Source organism: Vulpes lagopus, chromosome 17 (genome assembly GCF_018345385.1).
Source record: "Vulpes lagopus strain Blue_001 chromosome 17, ASM1834538v1, whole genome shotgun sequence".
NCBI classification, from domain to species: domain Eukaryota; kingdom Metazoa; phylum Chordata; class Mammalia; order Carnivora; family Canidae; genus Vulpes; species Vulpes lagopus.
The window spans coordinates 7,816,979-7,837,457 of NC_054840.1; the positions used below are offsets into that span (position 1 = coordinate 7,816,979).

General features: G+C 46.7%; 1 protein-coding gene and 1 long non-coding RNA gene across 9 annotated transcripts in view; one reads left to right on the plus strand and one right to left on the minus strand.

Moving 5' to 3' along the window:
* Window positions 1-2,256: 2,256 nt before the first annotated feature.
* On the minus strand, window positions 2,257-4,318 carry LOC121477371. Its single transcript, XR_005984222.1, has 2 exons — window positions 3,792-4,318; window positions 2,257-3,240 (listed from the first exon to the last, which is right to left on the minus strand). It is a non-coding gene; the product is annotated as an uncharacterized LOC121477371 (long non-coding RNA).
* MECOM (MDS1 and EVI1 complex locus) overlaps window positions 3,274-20,479 on the plus strand; it is a 554,726-nt gene continuing 537,520 nt past the window's right edge. For 2 of the 8 annotated variants that reach the window (XM_041731618.1, XM_041731616.1), the window contains exon 1: window positions 3,278-3,853. In XM_041731618.1, coding sequence (XP_041587552.1) covers window positions 3,817-3,853 — 37 coding nt within the window. In that variant the 5' untranslated portion in view covers window positions 3,278-3,816. Of the gene's footprint in view, window positions 3,854-20,479 lie in introns of all 8 variants that reach the window. The other 6 variants (XM_041731625.1, XM_041731619.1, XM_041731621.1 and 3 more) reach the window with 5 other exon arrangements.

Here is a 20,479-nt window from a genome sequence, read left to right on the forward strand (position 1 = left end):
GGGGCTGGTTCAATTATAATTCGAGGAAAGGAAAAGTTCCTGTTGCATGCAATGTATTGAAAATCATTTGCCGTTTTTTAGCATTTATTAAAGAAACGTGGTTGGCGAAAGGGTATCCTTCTCTTGTCCTCTTCCATGACCCCTCTTCCTTTCAACTCCCATCTTGATCTCTCTACTTCTCCTTAAAGAAAAACAAAAAACACAAAAACCACAACCTCCCCAAACCCCCGAAACAAAATATGACAGTAATAAAAGAAGCAAATCCAGACAGCCCGTAAGCTCATCGACTTCCAAGGAGGCACTGCTTCCAGGATGCTCTCTTCCGTTGGAGAAAACGCAAGAAAACGTTGGTACCCAAGCCCCCTGGAGGAAACGAATTTCAGGAGGAGAGGGAAAGGTGGGTGGTGGGGAATCCGGGAGCGAGGGCAGCTCGGCCAACCGGTTGGAGGCCTCTTTTCTCTTGAGCGAGCCACAGCTTGGACGTCCCGTCCGAGGGTTTTGGGAATCCGAGGGGCCGCTGAACAGAAAGTCACCTGCTTGGGTCTCACGGCTGAGACTCAGGACAGGTGGAGCTGACGGGGTTCCTGCACTTGGAAGTGGGAGCCCGCCCAGGTCCGCACGCGGGGGCCGCGGCGCTGCAGGCTGCGAGCGCAGTCCGCTGCTGCTGGGCGTTTGCTCCATCAGGTTAAACACACTTGAACTAGAAACTTGGCTTTTTTTTTTTTTTTTTAAATACTCACCCAAGGCAGAAAGCAAATGAGAGAGAGAGGGAGAGAGAAAGAGAGAGAGAAACCCAGCTTTCAGGTTTGAAAATAAAAGTGATGATATTGTGAATACTTTACTTAAAAAAAAAAAAAAGAAAAACCACCCAGCAAAAAGAATGATGCCTTGTCTATTCACAATGGTTTGGCCCTAAGGCGCAGAGGAGTTTGTGTTTATTATTTCAGTTGGAAGGGGTTGGATTTGCTCGTGTCCCGAAACTCCTGGAAAGACCAGGCATTCGCAGAGGCGGCCGGGACCCCAGGGACTTTAAAAACCAGAAGGGGAGGGTACTCCTGCGGCGCGCGTCACCTCGGTGCCCTTCGCCCTCTAGGAAAGTTTAAAAGACAGGGATCCTGAAGTCTGGGGACTCAGATTGTATTTTCTTGAGTCCTTCATACCCTCCCCAATTCCCTTCACAGCCCCCACCCCACCCCTGGCCCGCCACGTGGTTTTTAATTTCTCAGCAGAAACAATCACCGCAGCTTCACATGTGGGTCTTCTGTTTAATCTTGGGTTTGGTTCCAGGGTACCTTCGTTTCTTAGAAAATTCCCTGGCACTCCTCTTCACCTCCTCTCCTCAAGGGGACCAGGATATGGACACCCACCCCCCACCCGGGGACTAGATGAAAGGAATCAACGAGAGCAGCAGAGGGGAGGATAGGAACTCCTTTCATTATTTTTTTTAAAGCATCCCCAGGCTGAGAAGGTGAAAAGTCCCAGGCTGAGCCTCCTACAGTCCTGGGAGCTCTTCCTCCCCACGGGGGCTTCCTTCTCTCCCGGGGGGACTGGGCTCTGGAGGTTCTTGACGGTTGGGAGGGGCCTGATGCTCCAGTGCAGCCTCTCTGTCCTTTGGTCTAAGTGAGGGTCCCCAGGGAGTCCTTAAACTGCTTCTCTGATCGTCCTGCCGGCCAGCCTGGCGTTTCTCTCCCTAGAGATTTTATTCCCTTTCTAAAGGTTCTCAATCCCCCACTTCTCCTTTTCCTGGGAGAACACTTACTGGTCAGAGGGGAGGCACGACTCCATCTAAACTGAGAGGAGCCTGTGAACTCACACTCAGACCTCTGGGTATCCACACTCAGAATGTTGAAGTGCCCGATGCTTTTGCACCCACCTCTGTTGTGCTTAAGTACACCACCTGGATGGACAGAGCAACAGGAATTGTAGTCGGACTGGAAGAAAAAAAAAAAAAAAAACCCACCTGCCTCTTCAGTCCGGAGGGAATGGTAGAGTTCTCTTGTGTCCGTCTGGTGCTTACCAGAACCTTCTCTTTGGGAAGTTGTTTTACTCCTGCTCTGCGTAATTCTTTCCTTTGCTTCCTTTCTTTCCCCCACATTTCAACATTTCACATCTGTCTCTCTTGGGACCTGTACTTGGTTCTCCAGGGACCTGTATCCTTCAGCCACATGCTTCCAGAATTACACAGCTCTGAGGAAAGAAATGGTGGGCATCCCTAGCCAGGGCGATCCTTTGAATTTTGATTTCCTTAAACAGAGATTTTTTTAATTTTTTATTTATTTTTTTAATTTAACGAGCCATTGACGAATGCCCTTTAGGCTTGAGCCTTGCTATTTGCTCAAGGTATCCTCAATGATCTCCCCTTCCCTCCCCTGCCTTTGCCAGACTCATGGCCAGGGCTTGCTTTTCTTTTCCTTTTCCTCTAACTGGAACATCAAGGATGTACTGTTGCAGCACAGAGACTGAAAAGACTGTAATTTTCTTTTACGGTGTCTGGCAGGATTTGCAACAGATATTATTGGGGACGTAAATAGCTCATGGAAGGTATTGAACAAAACTGTTTAATGCAAGGAGGTTGTACCAAGAGAAAATCTATACGCAGTTGAAATTGATTCATACCTTGAACACAGCTGGCCCCTTTAGGATTTCCCCGTTTCTGTGTGCCCACTTCATTGGTAAATCCTGTAATTAAAGCAACTCTCGACAATGTTTTTTTTTTTTTTAAGGGTGGGGGAGGAATTCCCCCCCACCCCCACCTCCTCTTTCGCTTGACCCAAAAGGTTGTGGCTTTAAGCGAGTGAGTGAAAATGGCAGCAGGCTGAGCTGCAGCCACAGGAGATGGGGGCAGCGGTGGGGGAGGCCGGAAGGTGACAGCCGACCTCGGGGAAGCAGGAGGTCTGGGATGTTAAATGCCCGAGCCTGCCCGGACCTGGGAATCAAAGTGCTCATCCCTACTGGGTGGGACTGGACCACTGAAATGCTCCAAGGGTAGCTGCGGGCGTTGGTGTTATACCTAACCTCAAGGAAGAAAACGGCCACTTAATTCTGCTTTCAACTCTGAGAGCACAAGCCGCAATAGCTCCAGCAGCAGGAGGAGCGGCGGCAGCAGATTTCCTGAAGTTCGGGATGATTCTCACTTTCTCCTGGATCATTTGTCAGGAGTCCTGTCCTTCTCGTTCTTTAGCACGGAAAAGGTCTCAAAAGCCCCACTTCTCGCTTTCTCCGTGGATGGCAATAGAAAATCTGCAATTTATGGTGGGAAGAACAGGAATAGTAATGGTACAGGCTTATTGGAGATTCCGACGCGAAATCAATCCTTTGCCTTGGTCTCTTTCGTGCCGCCCCCCCACCCCCGCGCCCGCCTTTTTTTGGGGGCGAGGTGTCTGCTCCCCTCTGGCTCCCTGTGCTCGCTCCCCGCCCCCCGCCGCCCTCCCCGTGGCTCCCTTTCTCCGCCTCCTCAGCGATTGCCATCTGACAAGATCTCCAAATCAAAGTGATAAATCGCTCCAAACTTTTTTTGGCGGCGCTGAGATGTTGGAGGGGCGTCTAGCGCGCATGTGCGAAGGTGTCCGAACTGACAATGCTGGAGAGATAGCGAGTGTGGATTGAGAGAAAGGGAGAGAGGGAGGGAGAGAGAGTGAAAGAGGGAAAGACGGAGTGAGTGTGTGTAAGTGCGTGTGCGTGTGTGTGTGTGTGTGTGAGAGAGAGAGGGAGAGGGAGAGGAGCGAGGGAGGGAGCGAGAGGGAGAGCAAAAGAAGGAAAAGATCCAAGAAAAAAAAACCCCAACCACACACCAGCGGCTGCAGGACTGGGCACAGCATGAGATCCAAAGGCAGGGCAAGGAAACTGGCCACAAGTAGGTGCAATATCCCTTTTCTATTGGCTTTCCCCCTCCTCTGCCATCTTGCATATCTGTCTCCAGCGCTCCGGGAGGGAGCGCGCGGCTGCCCCGGGCGCCGGGGCCCGGGCCGAGGGCGGGCGCAGCGCAGCCCCAGCAACCTGCCGGTCCCAGCCTCGCGCCCGGCCGCCGCGCTCCCGCTGCTGCTGTGGGCGCCGGAGGAGCCGGGCAGCCCTCAGCCCCGCGCACCGACCAGCTGTGGCAACCCCGGGGTGGGGGTGGGGGTGGGGGCAGCCGGGGCCGGGGTGGGAGGGAGAAGAGCGCGCGAGAGCCAGCGGGAAGGGGTGGGGTGGGGGGAGCGGAGAGGAGAGTCTCCCCCTCCCCTCCCCTCCCCTTCCCCCCAGGCGGAGGAGAGTCGCCTCTGGCCAACCAGCTAGTCCCGCGGAGGGGAGGGGGAGCGGGGGTGGGGGGGCGGGCTGGGGATGGGAGCGTCTGCGAGCGGCGCGTTGTTTCTGGGGCTCGGGGTGGGCGGCGGGCTCGGCGGGAGCCGCGGCGGCGGCGGCGGCGGAGTTGGGGAAAGTTGCGCGGCGGCCGCGGGAAGTTGCGCGGGCGGGCGGGCTGCGCCGAGCGGCGGGCGCGGTAGTGGGCGCTGTGCGCTCGGCGTGCCCCGGGGCGGCGGGGCGGCGGGGCTCCCGCGCGGGGGCCGGGGCGCCGGGGGTCGGGCGGCTCCGCGGAGGGCGCGGGGGCAGGTGAGCACAGCCGAGGCCCCGGCGAGCGCGCGGGGACGGGCGCGGGGCGCGCGGGCAGCGGCGGCCGCCGCCGGGGCCGAGGGGCCGAGGGGCCGCCGGGGCCTGCTCCCGCCGGCGAGCTCCGGGCTGGCGGGGCGCCGCGTGGCCCCCAGGGGGCGGGCTGCCGGGACCGTAGGCCGCGGGGAGAGCGCCGCACGGCCTGTCGCTCTATTTCTGGATACAGCCCGGGTCTCGGGTCACTAACCCTCCCCGGCGCCCCCTGCCTGCCCGGCGCGGCGCGGCCTCTCACGCGGGACCTGGGAGCTCGCGCTCGGGCAGGGCCGGCGGGGGGCCCCACCCCCACTCTTCTCGCAGAAGTGTTGGGGGGACTTCGCCTGGAATGGGCCGCGGAGCCGACGCGGTCTGGCAAGGCGGGAGCCTCGACCGGGACTGCGGGCGATAGGACCGGGTCTGTCCAGATGCTTCCCCCGCGAGCGTAAGGGGGGCCGGGAGGAGCAGACCCGCGCGGCCCAAGCCCGCCTCCCGGGGGTGTCAGCGCGCGAGGCTGCGGCCGCCTCGGTCGCGGGACAGGCCGCCGTGCGCCCTCCCACTCGCTGAGAACACCCAATTGTTCTGCTGTGGCCCAGAGAAAGGAGGCGGGGGGAGGGGAGGCTGCTTCGGCGCCGCGGACCCCCAGTCTCTCCGCCCTTCGCGCCCCCCAGCGCAGCACGCCCCCGCCCCGGCCTCCGGGTGCCCGCAGCCGCCGCGCGCAGGACCGCGGCACCCCCGCGGGCTGGGCTCCGTGGGCTCCGTGGGCCGCCGCGTCGCGCCCAGTGGGATGGTGTCCTCGCCGGTCCCCACTCAAGCACTCGATCACCTCCCAGGACGCTTCCTTTCACCCCGTCCTCGAGATCCCCGTGGACAGGGCTCCCGGGTCGTCAGTCCGTCTGTTTCTCTTTTGGATACTGTTCGTGTCACTTAGCCGCGACACTGTCCGAGGGCGCCGGGAAGACCCGGTGTTTTCTGTTTTCTTTTAAACGAGGCCGATGTCTTTATTTTCATCCGAGGAGAAATTAAATGGGCATAAGCTCGGAGGCCTGGGGGCTTCAATTGCGGCTGAAGGTTTGGGGCGTGTGCGTGCGTGTGTGTGTGCATGTGTGTGTGCATGTGCATGTGCGTGTGCATGTGCGTGTGTGTGCATGTGCGTGTGCATGTGTGTGCATGTGCGTGTGTGTGCATGTGCGTGCATGTGCGTGTGCATGTGTGTGCATGTGTGTGTGCATGTGAGTGTGCATGTGCGTGTGCATGTGCGTGTCTGGGGGGAGAGAACCGTGCGCGGGAGGGAGGCGTGCAGAGCCTGTTCCAGCCTAAGTCGTGAAACGAAAGCCGAATGCTTTGCGCCTCCTTGCCCGGGATCCGCCGAAGTGAAAGCAGAACACAAAACCCTTCGAATTTCCTTGAGCAACTTTTTTCAACTTATTTTAATTGCCAAGCTCTACGCCGCCCTGCTAAAGTACCCCCGCTCGCGCAGCCCGCTCCACGTCCAGAAACTGAACCTCATTTCCCGATCGGATGGTATTTGTCATTCTTCCAGGCAGAGGCTCATTTTTTGGGGGGGGTGGGGGGTGTCTCCAGTGCCGGTGAGGACGCCGCGGCCGCGCTGCGGTCCCTACAAGGGAGCTCGTGCAAACTTTCCTCGCTGCGCCTCCGAGTCTGCTCCCGCGGCTCCAGCTGTGGCCACCGGGCAGCCCTGCTTAGGCAGGAGCGCGCTGCTGTCTGCGATTCTCCAGTTACAACCCGAGCCATAAAGGAAATCATATCAAATGTAGGGATTTTTTTTTTTTTTTTTTTGTATTTTAAGGCGCGATTTCCTTCCCCCGCCGCGATGCGTGAGTTTCGGAGATAGGCAGTGACCCCTTGCCGCGCAGCCCAGCGAAAACTTCGCCGCTCTGTCTGCCTTGCTTGCTTTCTTTTTCTGGGTTAGAAAGAGGCAGTTGTGACCAGCATACTTTAAAAAGCATACCTTTATGCTCTTTTTTTTTTTTTTTAACATGCAAAGCCAACATTATAATGGAAACAAATCACATAGGAACTAGTCGTTTTCTGGACTCCTTGTTATTCTTTTTTTTTGTTGTTGTTTTTTGTTTTTTTGTAAATTTCTGTGGTGGCCAAGTCCTGTCAGGATCTTGGCTACAGTACAGGATCCCATGGACCCTGAAAGTACCCACCGAAGTTAAGCCCAGAATGAATGCACAACCCATGCACAACCCATGTTCCAACTTATAGGGCTTGTTTTTTTTTTTTTTTGTTTTCCTCCCTCTACAATAGTTGAAACCGAGAAATTCGTTGCAAATCATTTGGGAGGAATAAACCGTTTAATTAAAAAAACAAAGAAGGGAAAAGCAAGAAGATTGACAGTTGTACTGTCTAAAGCCCTTGGCTTTTATTCCCATCTTTAAGAAGAGAAAACTAAAAGCCAAGCAGACTCTGGCAGCGCGGGGAGGCTTCCCAGCGGTTTTTTTGGGCAGCTAGGAGAGAGAGCACCTGGGCGGTGCTGGAATTGCCAGTTGCAACTTTTTTTCTCCTGGTGATGGGAAAGAAGTCAGGTTGGGTTTGCCCAGCCTGTCTAGAGCCGAAGCACCGAGGCAGCCCCCACCCCACTTCTCTCAAGTGACACCCGGCAGGGTTTCAATCACAGCCATGAACGAGTTGCTACGTGTAACCCCCCCTTAGCTACCGGCCCCCCAGAAGTCTCGTAAAGACCCAGAAGGCGATGCGATTAGCAAGACCCCGGAGAGGGGGGCACTTGTTACTTGTACACTTGATCTGTGTTTAAAAAGAGGCTCTTAAATAGGGAAGGTAGATGAGGACCCTCCCTCACGTGCTTAAACTCCTCACCTTAGCAGCCCAATACCTAAGATAACAAAGGAAGTGCGCACCCAGGTTCCAGCCTGCACTGCCCGCATGCCCACTCATGTATGTTTTTCTCCATAGTTTAAAAAAAGGGGGGGGGGAGATGCAATACAGAGCTTTGTTTAAAAAACACATTTTGCTTGTTTATTTCAGACTGCTTTTGAGGAGGAAAAAAACCGCTCGCCCGACGGAGGCAGAGGCCCCTTCTAGGAAGGCGGTTTATTTGCCATTACTTGACCATTACCCTGGCTTAGGGCTTCTTTATTGCATTTGGCACTTGGAGCGCAGTCTTCCTGCAGCATTTCGATGTGTTTCCAAAAAGAAAAAAAATTCTATGTTTAGGAGAAGGTTAATAACGCTTTTCAGTGCCCCCCACCCCAACACTGTGGAAGGGTACGGTTCATTAGCTGCAGAGGCAGGAAGGCTAGGAAGAAAGGCTCCTGTTTCAGGTTTTTATTTGTAGGGGCTGAGAAGTCGCAGGTCTTGGCGACTGTGCGTGTGAGTGTGTGCATAAGTGTGCGTGAGCTGGTCTTTGCGGGGCAGCCCAGTTCTCGGGTTTTCTGAGCGGAGGCCTCTCCCTCTGACCCGGGGGCCGGGCCTCCTCCACCGACAGACACTCACCACCACGTAGGACGCTTATCGAATAGAAATTAATGCGTCATCCTAAGAAATTTCTGCTTTCTTCTTCTGTTTTATCAAGTTGAAGGTAGGAACTCCGTAAGCAGTTTCCCTTTAAACATCTTGTCGTCTGGGAGTTTATTTTATTTCACTTCTGAAAGTTGGGGCCAGGTTATCGCAGCAGACGTGGCCTGGGGCAGGAAGGGCAAGGATGGGGACTGGGGGGCGGGCAGGAAGGGCAAAGGAGGGCAAGAGAGAGCCCGACTTGGTGCCCTCGGCCCATCTAGCTCTGTCCCCCTCTCCCCCGCACCTCCTCCGTCTTGCCTCTGCTCCAAGCGGTCCCGAAGTGGAGAAACTTGACTTGTCACCGTCTGGCCAATGGCCCTCACCCCTGTTCCCGAGGAACTCAGCAAATAGAAGAGCCCCAGTCCCAAGAGCTGGGCACAGCCTCCCACCCCTCATCTCAGAGCCGGCTCAGGCAGTGGAAGTGGGTTCTCTTGAGGAGTGGGGTGGAGCTGGGGAGGCCCTGGGAGGAGGCTGGCAGGCTCACCCAGGGAGGACCCCCACACCTTCTGCCTCTAGCTGCCCAGCTCCTGGCTCCCAGGCTTAGGCCAGATCTTCCCTCTTTCCAGGCTCAGAGATGCTGAGTGCCTGGCAGGCTGCCTCTCTGAGAGCCCGGTGTGCACTCACCGTGTATACACACGTGCACACACGCTCACTTCTCTCTCTCTCTCTCTCTCTCTCACACACACACACACACTCACAGGTCCGGAGTTAAGGAACACTCAAGTGGGAAGTCAAGCACACCTTCATTCACTCTTCCCGGCAGGGGTGGGGGGTGGAGGGGGAGAGCTGCTGGGAGGAGACCCTGCGGAGGAGACACACACACTGTAGTGGTGCCAGGCACATTTTTCTGGAGTGGTGGTTAACCCTTCCTTGGCTGGAAGCCGCTGCTTTAGGCACTCTCTAAAAAGATCTGTGGGGTCTGCTTTTCTGTTCATCTGGGCAGCCCAGTATGAATCATTAGTTCCCTCCCCACCCCATCTGCCACGGTCCTGTTCTAAAATTAGATTTTCCCCTTCTCACTCTTCTGGCCTTGGGAGTTTACCAGAGAATTCTCAAGGAAATTGGCTGTGTAGTGAGAACAAGTGTGAGGAAGAGGATAAAAAGGAGACAAACAAATGGAGCAGAAAACAAGAGAGGGAGAAAGGTAGGAGCAGCGTGCCCCTTTCTCCACATTCCCCGTTTGCACACAGATTGGTATTATATTTTTCCCCCAGCAAATGAAAAAAAGTATAATCCTTGTTAATTATCCTTGCTTACATGCCATACAAGAAACTTCAGAGATGTTTCTACATAAGGAAGAAACTGTTTACAGAACTCTTTCAAAAGTGTGACATATCGCTCTAGTTCAGCACTAAAAAGCTAAACACACTTGCCCTCCTTTGAAGTGCCCTGGCGAGGGCAGCTTATTTGAGTGCGGTTCAGATATTGCTGTGGGTATAACTAATGGCCTCTACCTATTTAGCTCAAGTGGGAGGAGAGAAAGGCCTAAATTCCTTGTCCAATGGGTCCCTCTGGAGACTGGGTTCTGGCTCCTGGCCAGTTCTGTACAATGTCAACATTGAATATTTGAATTCCCAGACTCTATTTAACAAGTTTCTAAATAAATAAACTCATTGTGTGTCTGTGTTTAAAATTATTTCACCTCTTTCATAAAAGCTACAGCATCTTATTACATTGGGCTTGCAAGTTGATTTTTAAGAAAATAAACAAACAAACAGAGCTTAAGGCATTTTAATAGGCAGACCTTCACCATATGTATGTTTTGTAAAGACACTCTCTCACTTGTGCCTGGGTAGGCACTATTTCGATGGATCTTGGGCTGGACTGTGTGCTGTGATAGCGAATTATTATAAAAAACCACGCTACATTCAGAAAGTCAGTGAAATATTAATCACATGAAAAGGAAGGCTTGAATGTGTAACTACAATGTCCTTAGATATTTGATAATTTTGTCTGCTGGGTCCTACAGGGGATGTGTCCTAAATGGATATCTGTAGACTACCCCAGTCCATGGGTATCGGTAGATCTAGAGCTCTGCCCAGATGATGTTTTATTTCTGGACATTTTTTTTCTCTATGTGTGTCTGTCTTTGTAAGTTGGAAAGGGTAGATACACAAATGCTATCCTCATATTTCAGTTTGATTTTGAAACGGACTACGGGAATTCTGTGTTTTTACCATTCTCTCAGCATATGAGCATTCACAGCATTTTTTTTTTTTTCATTCACAGCATTTTAATGAAGATAGGAACATACTTGTTCTAAGAAGTACATACTTAATTAAAAAAAAAAAAGGCAAGTCCTAGTCCTCTTGAAAGTGTGGACCCCATCTGGAGTTGTTAGGAAAGAAAGTGGAATTCACTCTAATTTATGTGTATAAAGTACAACATTATTAAAAAGAATGGGATTTGAAAGGGCGCATAGCAAAACCCATAACAGTTAGCTGGTAACATGGAGAGCTCAAAGCCAAGAAAAAAATACCACCAACCCGTGCAAACCCTAAAATAGATTACAATGACCTCAGCCATTTTCATTTTCAAAAATAATAGCCATGATTAAAATGGGGAGTGGTGTTTTACTTGGAACCATACTCTTCTGCATTATTATAAAAGCTGTTTTGTGGTTAAGGAACTGTTTCATTATAGAAAAAAAGCAAGTGAATTTTTAATCAAATTCCTGACTCTTCAAAAGCTCTTATTCTTGAATTACTTTTTATTTTAATTTTAGTTATTATTCTTATTCATTAGCAAACGTGCTTTTGGCTTGTATATTCAGCCAAAGCCTTGACTACTAACTTTTATAACAAATCTAAGAAGAAATGTTATTTAGAAAAGAGATTTTGCTAATCCCCTCAGTAAACACCTGCCTAGGGGTCGCTGACTATATATAACAGGAAGAACCAAGGCTTTCTTAACCTTGTTAAAGAACTTGCCTGAAGGAATTAATTTTGTATGTTAGAATTGTTCAAATTATGACATTTGCGAAAGTCCTCGTATAGAGCACTTGGTGGGCTTCAGGAAAGCAGGCTTGTGATACAAAGATCAGTGAGATCTCTCTGTGTGATAAGCCACATTTCCTCCTTTTAGGAACATTGCAAACATGCTCATCAGAGTTTGAATCTGGGTATGGCCCCCGATGGAACAGCCGGGTCATCTTCGAGTTATTGAATGAATGCTTCTGAATGTACCTTTTTTTGTTGTTTGTAAAGTGGAAGTAATAATACCACCCACCTTGGGCTGCTGTGAGGGTTAACTGGGATAATGCATGCAAAGTACCTGAGTCAAAAGCGATCACTCAACAAATTTGTCATTTTCCTTCCAATATATCAGTTAAATTTTCAGAAGAGAAATTTTTTAGACATACTTCCCGCCACTCCATTTTTTTTATAAAGTCTCATTTTTAGAAGCATTTGCATGTCTATAGTAAGTGTTTTGTCTGTCTTCTCAATAAATCATGCCCTGAGGATAAATTTTGGCACATTATAACTGTATACTAAGCCAAAATAGGCAGTACATTTATTCTGACAACTGGAGAATCTTCCTCTTTTGGGGAGGGGGACGCTGGGTCAGTAAAGTGATTGAAATTTTAACCTTGCTCCACTGATTCTGGCACTGTATGCACACAGCCTAAATTTAGTTGTGCATACTTTCTGGTTGTTATTAGACCATAATCCCTGCGGATGATCGTCTTATTTTTAATGGAATGAGTTTTTTTTTTGTAAACTTAATGATTATTTATTTATTTTATTATTATTATTTTTAAAGATTTTATTTATTTACTTATGAGAGACACAGAGAGGGAGACGCAAAGACTTAGGCAGAGGGAGAAGCAGGCTCCCTGCAGGGAGCCTGATGGGGAACTCGATCCCAGAACCCTGGGATTAAGCCCTGAGCCAAAGGCAGACGCTCAACCACTGAGCCACCCAGGTGCTCCTAATGATTTTTTTAAAGATTTAATTAATTTAGGGAGAGGGCATGCCCACACTCGCATCAGGGGGAGGGGCAGAGGGAAAGGGAAAGAGAATGTCAAGCAGACAGAGCACTGAGTATGGAGCTTGAAGCCGGGCTTGATCCAGGAAAACCAAGAGTCAGATGCTCAGCCAAGTGAGCATCCAGGTGCCCACTGGAATGAATTTTGTAAGTCACTTTACCACCCCAGCTGAGTTGTTCTTCTTTAAATGAGGAGAATGGACTAGAGCACAGCTTGTAAACTCAAATGCCTATAGGAATCGACAGGCACAATAAATGAATAAAATGAAGTAGGTAGAAGGACTACACCATCTCCTATTTTGTTTAAATGTTTGACACCCAGCCTTGTATTCTAGAACAAGAAGAAGTGGTGGAGGACTGAGTTCAAGCCTTCTCTAAAGGAGGCAGCTGCTACTCAGTTGCAGCTCGCTGCTGCCATTGGGAGGAGGGGGTTCAGTGCTGTTAGGTCTTCCAGTTTTTTTTTTTTTAATTTTTTTTATTTATTTATGATAGTCATACAGAGAGAAAGAGAGAGAGGCAGAGACACAGGCAGAGGGAGAAGCAGGCTCCATGCACCGGGAGCCCGACGTGGGATTCGATCCCGGGTCTCCAGGATCGCGCCCTGGGCCAAAGGCAGGCGCCAAACCGCTGCGCCACCCAGGGATCCCAGGTCTTCCAGTTTTTAAGAGAAGACACATATCTGGATTATTACTTGAATTTTCTCTACTTTAAGGCGTTGACTCAGTTAAAGAAAACATATCAACAACAAACAACATTCTGTAGGCCCAACGAAACACCTCTGTCTGCTGTGTAGAGTTCATGGACCTTGGGTTTGCAATGTCTGGATTAGATGACTTCCAAGGGTCCTTCAAAGTTCCAACATTTTATGATATCCACAAGGCTTCCTGAATATTATCTTGTATTTTTAAGATCTTTATCTTTCTTCTCCAACCCAAAGTTAATGTGTGTGTATGTGTGTATGTGTGTGTGTATGTGTGTGTGTGTATGTTTTGATAGGTGGAAGTACTTATTACAGAATCTGATATCTGGCCATTTATCTGGAAAAAAAAAAAGTCTTTCACGGCCATGTTGTGTCTTTCTTTCCCTTCATGCCGCTTTATCATTAATTGGCTTAAGAAAATAAACTGAAATACTCTCCTTCTCATTGCCACTGGCCACCGTTCCTTTTTATTTCTCACTCAACCCAATTCTTTGATTTGTGGGCTGGGGGTTGGGCAGTAAATCATTAAGAGATAGTTTTCTGTGGTTTTCCACAGTGGGAGAAGAAGTAATTTGGCTACTGTGGGTATAACAGAAGAAGAGTTCACTGCTGCCCCCTATGAGGATCCAGATGGCCCATCCTGTGCGTGTGTAACTGAAGAACCCAACTGATTTTTTAAGACATGAGCCTAAGATGAAGAAATTCGCTTTTTTAAGGGATGACTGTATTATTTGACAAGTCAACTAGCTCTTCCTTGCAGGAAGATTATATATATTCAGGGAATATTTGAAAGTAAACACTTTCATTGTTCTGTTTATTATCCTGAGCTGTATTTCTAGCAGAGGTGGTAGGTGAGTAATAGGTAAAATTAAGTCCTGAGGTCTAAAAGGACAAGATATGATGATGGAATACCTATACAGTGGATTCTCCTAGTCAAGTTCGGACGGAGCACTTTATAATATGTAAATCAGCACGATAGTCAAAGAACTGGTCAACAAATAATTGTTACTATCCGTTAACGTTGTTGGAAAAATCATCAGATAATGCAGTGTTTGCGCTCTTAGAGTAGTGATAAGCCATGCCTATAGGCATTACTGGTGGGTTATCAGATAACATAGCTCCCATTTTCACACCTCACACTGAAACTTGAATTCTTTAGCCTGGCCTATGAGGGCCTCCCACTCTTGAGTCAGAAGAATGTGGGGATTCTGAGCCCTGGTTCTGACCTACATTGGCCTGGGTGTGAATCCTGACTCCATCATTTCCTAGGTGGGTAAAATGTGGGCAAGCCACTAAAAGTACTTACTTCATGAGAGGATTTGATTAACTTATGTGTTTAAAGTGCCTGAAATACAGTAAGAACTCAGAGTGTATTCATTATTTTTTATTGACTTTTCAGGCTTATTTATCTCCCTACCCAAGACTGGTCTATTCAGCCTAACTGGTTTGCTCATTCTGCTCCTCTCCCTCTCTTGCCAGCCCAGACTTTTGTTTTCATCTTCCAGCTTTTGGCCACAATGTTGCCTTAATATTTAAATCTTCCCCGGGTGGTACTTTGGCCTTCCAAGTTTAATTCCTTCTTGAAGAGTTAGTTCAAACCCTCCATTTGTCATGAGATTCATTTCATCCTTATCAGTCCCAGAGATATGACTTCTCTATGTCTTTTTATTCTAATAGCAAGGAATTATTTTCACCTACCATCATTTTGGCATTTTATGATACAATCCTTATCTTCACTGTATATTATACGTATACATATATATATTATTTTACTTATACCATATATATTTATATATTTACATATAGTATGTATATATAAATACATATATATCTATTTTACTCATACTATATATACTATTTCACCTATACTATATATATAAAGTATATATCTTATTTTTCTAGCTAAGTCCTAAAACTCCTGGAGAGCCCATTTCTGCTTTTTGCAGTGCCTAGTTCTTTGCTTTGCATATGGCAGATATCAGTACAATTAGGTGATGGTGGTTAGTGATGGGCTTTGGTGGATTATGTGAACCCTTTCAATTTCTTTGCTTGTAAAACCTGCATAGTCAGGTAATGTCAGCACTAGAACTCTGGGATATCTGACACTTTAATTGCATACTAAATTCACAATTGGCCTATTTTGACAGTGATAAACCACCTGGAAAGCACATTTGGAAAGTAGAGTATTATTCCTAATTTTCACCAATAATGCTCCTCATTTTGCCAGTGCAGGTATAACCTATGGTTCCTTACTTAAATTACAAATTGTTATTGATCTACACTTGATCTTAAGGTTTATGGAAACTGTAATGGACCTGATTCTGGAGACTGTCAGTGAAGTCAAGGTAGAGATGGTGAAGCATTTTGTGGACTCATGTATTTCCCAGGGATTTGGGGTAGTCAGATTTACAAAAGTCATCAGAAGCCAAATTTTTACATTAATTGTAACCCCAATATAGGCAGTATTAATATAGATATCAATATTGATACACACATAGTAATATTAATGTAGGTCAAGCAACATGAATTTTATTGTATATTTTAATATATTTGTATGATTGAAGGCTCTTTTGAACAATTTAAGGCTAACAGATAATGATGTTGCGTTGAATTTTGTTTTGCTGTTTAAATTACCCCACTCATCCAAGGGAATTCTCAATTAATTAAGAATTAATTTTTTAAAAAGATTTTATTTATTCATTTATTTGACAGACAGAGAGAGAACAGAGGGAGAAGGTGAGGAAGAAGCAGGTTCCCTGCTGAGCAGGGAGCCAGATGCAGGGCTCCATCCCAGGTCCTTAGGCTCATGACCCGAACCAAAGGCTTCTAGAAGCTTAACTGACTTAGCCACCCAGGTGCCCCTAATTAACTAATTTTTAAACATTTATCTATTTATTTGAGAGAGAGAGAGAGAGCACTCAAGCATGAGTACAGAGAGAGGGGCAGAGGGAGAGAATCTTCAAGCAGACTCCCAGCTAAGTGCAGAGCCAGGCACAGGGCTTGATCTCAGGACCCATGAGATCATGACCTGAGCTGAAACCAAGATTCAGAGGCTTAACAGCTGGGCTACCCAGGGATTCTATAGTTCCCTTAACTTAAGTGCAGCTATGATTTCTTCTCCACTGCCCCGCCCCAAACCCTGTACCCCACTCTCCATTTCCCCACCCCCATTTCACAAATCCCTTATCTTTATGGACAAAATAGGGCTGTTAGTGCCTTGGACAACTGTCCTCAAGTTCCGAACAATTACAGAGTTTCAGTGCCTGTTAGGAGTTTCCCTCCCCCAAGATCAGCCAGGTCGGAGCAGCCTGTTCTTAGGATTGCTGTTGAGGCATTGGGAGTCTCTTTAAGTGAGGTCAGAGACCAAGAGCCATAGTTTTTATACTTTGGTGCTGATTATAGACATTACCTTTGGCAGAAACTATGAAATTCAGTAGTAATAAAATATTTCATGATAGGATGATAATAAAAACGAATGGAGGGATGGAACAACTATCTTGGTTTCTGCTGGAATCATGGTTTGTGACCTTTTTGTGGATCTCCAACACTTGCAAGAATCTGATGAAAGGTATGGAGCCTCTCCAGAAAGTGCAACTTGCATAAAAATTTTCACATACTTTCAATGGCACATGGACTTCTAAACTCTAGCCATAGATGTTAGAGTTTCGCCCATGTGTTCAGACTTGATTCACCCGAGTATGTTTATAATATAATGACCTAAAGTCTTAATCTTTTTTTCACTATATTAGAAACATTTTTTTCTGATTACAAATTTTATAGACTTCTAACAAGTTAAAAACTACCAGATTATATCACATAGAAAATGAAGGTTCCTTGTGGTCTATGCACTTTTGTCACACACTGCCTGCGGATGATCGCTATTCATCATTTAGTGTATAATGTCCTACAGATTCCCCTCCCCCGCATCTTTAGTATATGCATATGTATAGATTTATACTTTTTTTTAGAGCAACTTGCATTTTTTTAAAGACTTAATAATATACCTTGAACCTTTCCCCCATCAATATGTATCAATCTAACACATTCTTTTAAAGGCAGCAGACCTACCATTGTTTGGATGTCACACATCTTATTGAACCAGTCCCCTATAGATGACACTTGAGTCATTTCCAGTTTTCAGAACAGAACAGAACAGACAGAGAAGTTCCCCAAACCAGGACTGTAAGGGAAAATGAAAGTGAAGTATACAATTAAAGAAAGCTCACAGTTCAGGGTGAAGTGTGTTGGCCTCTGAGCCATGGGCACAGCGGGGCTTTGGGAAGGTCATAGAGGGTTGCCTCACCCTGTCGGGACAGATCAGATTTCCAAGCATCCTTATCCCCTGGAGGGACCAAGGGTCGAAGTCCAGAGCTGAGGTAGATTTTTGTAAAATCCACTGTCCTATATCTGTGACACTGCAAGCTTATTGGATTGTTCTGGACCTCATATTTATACCCCCATTCCCATTTTTATCCTGTTGCTTAGAATAGGCTGTAGCTGAAATCAATCCAGATAGCTCTAACTGAATAAAGGTAAGAGTTTAAAGCCTCAATTTTTTTTAATTGTAATTTCTTTATTTGCATGGTCCATTGTTATCACACTGCTTTATCCTGTTATATACACCTTAAGACCACTGATGGGACTAGATGAATGCAGAAGGTTATCTGAAGCCAATCAAAATTTTTTGATGTTCTTTAAAAAAAAATTACCCACAGTAATTTCTAACCTACGAATTGGAAAGACCATTTTTATAGGAAAATGTTTTTCACTGGGTAACCAGGCTATGGGAAAATTTTTATAATGGAAACTATCTCTTACTTTTAACTATAGCATCAAAAATATGACAGTATAATGTTACACACTAAAGCCCATCAGATGCAAAATTCCAGTTTTTGATTATAAGTTATAAACCAGGATAGAGAGACTTCTGAAAAGTGGTTTTCTTTGGCAATGATGTTGTTGATTAAATATAAAAAATTCAGAAAAAAATTAGTTCAGCTCATTCCTTTACACAGAAGGTTACAAAAATGGAATAGCTGGGTTTTGGCTCTAGTGGGAACAACTTTGCTTATTAAAGCTCATTGGATTATATTAGATTAAAAACATACTAGACATTTAAGATTGGATTTGAAAAGGTACCATTCAAGGAATTAAAATTTAGTCATATAAATCTTTTTAGGAATTAATTTACATTGCAATTTTGATTCCTTAGAGTACAGTATTCGTTCCAAATTCACATATTTTTTTTTGTGAGTGCATAAAGGTTATTCCATGGGGCATTGCTCTTGTTAACATTTTCAGAGCATATTTTAGCTGAGATCAATCAAATTGAGTCAATAAATGCTTATTGAGTGCTTAGTATATATAAGGCATGATGAACAAAATCCTAGAAACACTCACTTTCCTGAAAATATTAACATATACCCATGACAGTAGTTTATTAACTGAGACAAAGATCACTATGCGCCTGTTGCTGGTTAACAATGACTACAAAGTGGTTTCATGAGCTTGGAATACTGAATCCTGTGCCTGACTCTTCAAATATTTTGTTAACATTGTGAAGTCACACACACACCAAGCTAAGCGTCTGGGGTCTTCCATCTGAAAATAATACTGTACTTCGTTTCTCTTAATACCTGTCAGATGTGGAGGTCATTGCCTGCCCCACTTGTGTGTTAATGCCTATATGGTTTTCATTCAAGATACTTGAAAACAAAATCAGACTCTTTATAAATACTTACTGTCACTATTACCCATCCATTCATTCAACAGCTTTTAATTGAGCACCTACAAATCTAGGAGACGGGAAATTGGCCAGACACACTCGGGCAAGGCCTTTGCCTACATGGAGATCTCTTTCTGGGGGAAATAAATGTACACCATCGTGTACTTCCAAATGTTGACTTCCGATAAACAGAGCAAGGTAACTTCTTAGAGATTACCCACAGGCCTTATTTTAGAAGGGTGGGCAGAGAAGACCTCCCTTTGCAGAGAGCTAAGCGAGGAGAATGTTTATGAAGTGTTCGAAGTGTGGCACATGGAAACTTAGAGAAAGACAGGCATAGTCAACCTGTCTCACTCGCCAACCTAAGGCAGAGCAGATGGGTGTATCAGTATTATATTTTATTTCATTTTGTCACATGGACTTGTAGTTACTATGGGACGTGTAGCTGGATCCACAACCTGGAAGAGAGCACAAAGGTGTTTGTATGTGGAGGGAGGGAGAGTTTTGTGTTTGATCTGTAAACGCTAGGCTAGTGGCAGCATCAGAAAAGCATATTAGGTTTCTGGACTCATGAGTCAGTCCATTTAAACAGATATTTATGAATGTACATTCAACAGCCTGTGTTGGGCACTGAATATACAAAGAGAAATAACATATGTGTCCTGCCTTTAAGGAACTTCCAGTCTATTGGGAGAGACAGACAGGTGAATAGATGGGTTTTGTACAATGGGATAAGTGCACATGCAAGGGAAACGGCCTTATTCCTGTTGAATCCCAATGATCTGGACAGTATGAATGACCAGTACATGACCAGTGGCATACCCTCATTTCATATTTATTCTTGCAAAAAAATTCTTTAACCTCTATACCTTTAAGCTCAGAGCAAAATCTATGTTTCAAATTTGAGGGTTGAATTTTGCCTGTGTTTACTGCATTTTAAGGCATATTTAAAAATTTATCCATTTCAAATGCCTAGTGTAAAAGGTTTGTCTATCACAAGGACAATGAAACGTTTCCCCAAAGGTCCACACATCACAGTGGTCTACAGTCAGGGTAATACTGATTGCAATGACTGAGGAAGATGCAGGGCATTCTTGGGGTGTGTGCCCCACAGCCTGGGGTCTGCTGCTGGGCAAATTACTCTTCCCGTGCTCACCAGTGTTAGTGTATTTTCTCCCTTGTCCCATCAGAGCAAATTCTCTCCTCGCAGTCCAAGAAGTTCTTTCTGGAGGATCTTGAAGAGTTTCCTCCCACTCCTTGACACTTGTAGCTCTGTCTGAGACCAAAGATCTGATCAGAATGCCCAGGTGGAAGTCTGTGTGATTTCAAAAGGTACATCTCACCTTGAGGCTCAGTTTTTATCTAGAACAGGTAGTGCTCCACGAAGGCTGACATGAGCTCAGAGAAGTGGCTTGTCTCTCAGGCTGGCATGGGATTTTGTTGTTTGCAAAACAGAAATCAGAATAAAAAGCACTACCCTTTCTTCCAGTTTTTTCTGCCAACCATCTTGCTGTGCTGGGTATATGCGTCCAAGCCAATGTTCCAGCCACTAGGCTTGGCACAGAAATCAGTGCATCCAACATCATTACTGCTGGGCGCAGTTTGAAATCCTGAGCATCCCTCCCACCCCCTTTGCTTAAATGCTTAAGATGCATTAGGCACTAGGATGCTGGTGCACCCTATTTGATAATGTTGCAATATTGAGACAACAGCATAGATGTCATTTAGCCCATGAAGCAGCATTGTATCTCTGCTTCTCTGGCCTAAAAATACTGGATAGGTGGCTCTGAAGAGGATGGGAAATGTCAAGGTAAAAAGCATTATGTGTCTAGGACTTTCAAAGGACCTCATGATCTCTGTATCACATCTCTCTTCCTGCCCTTGAGTGACGGTAATCTCGGTCACCA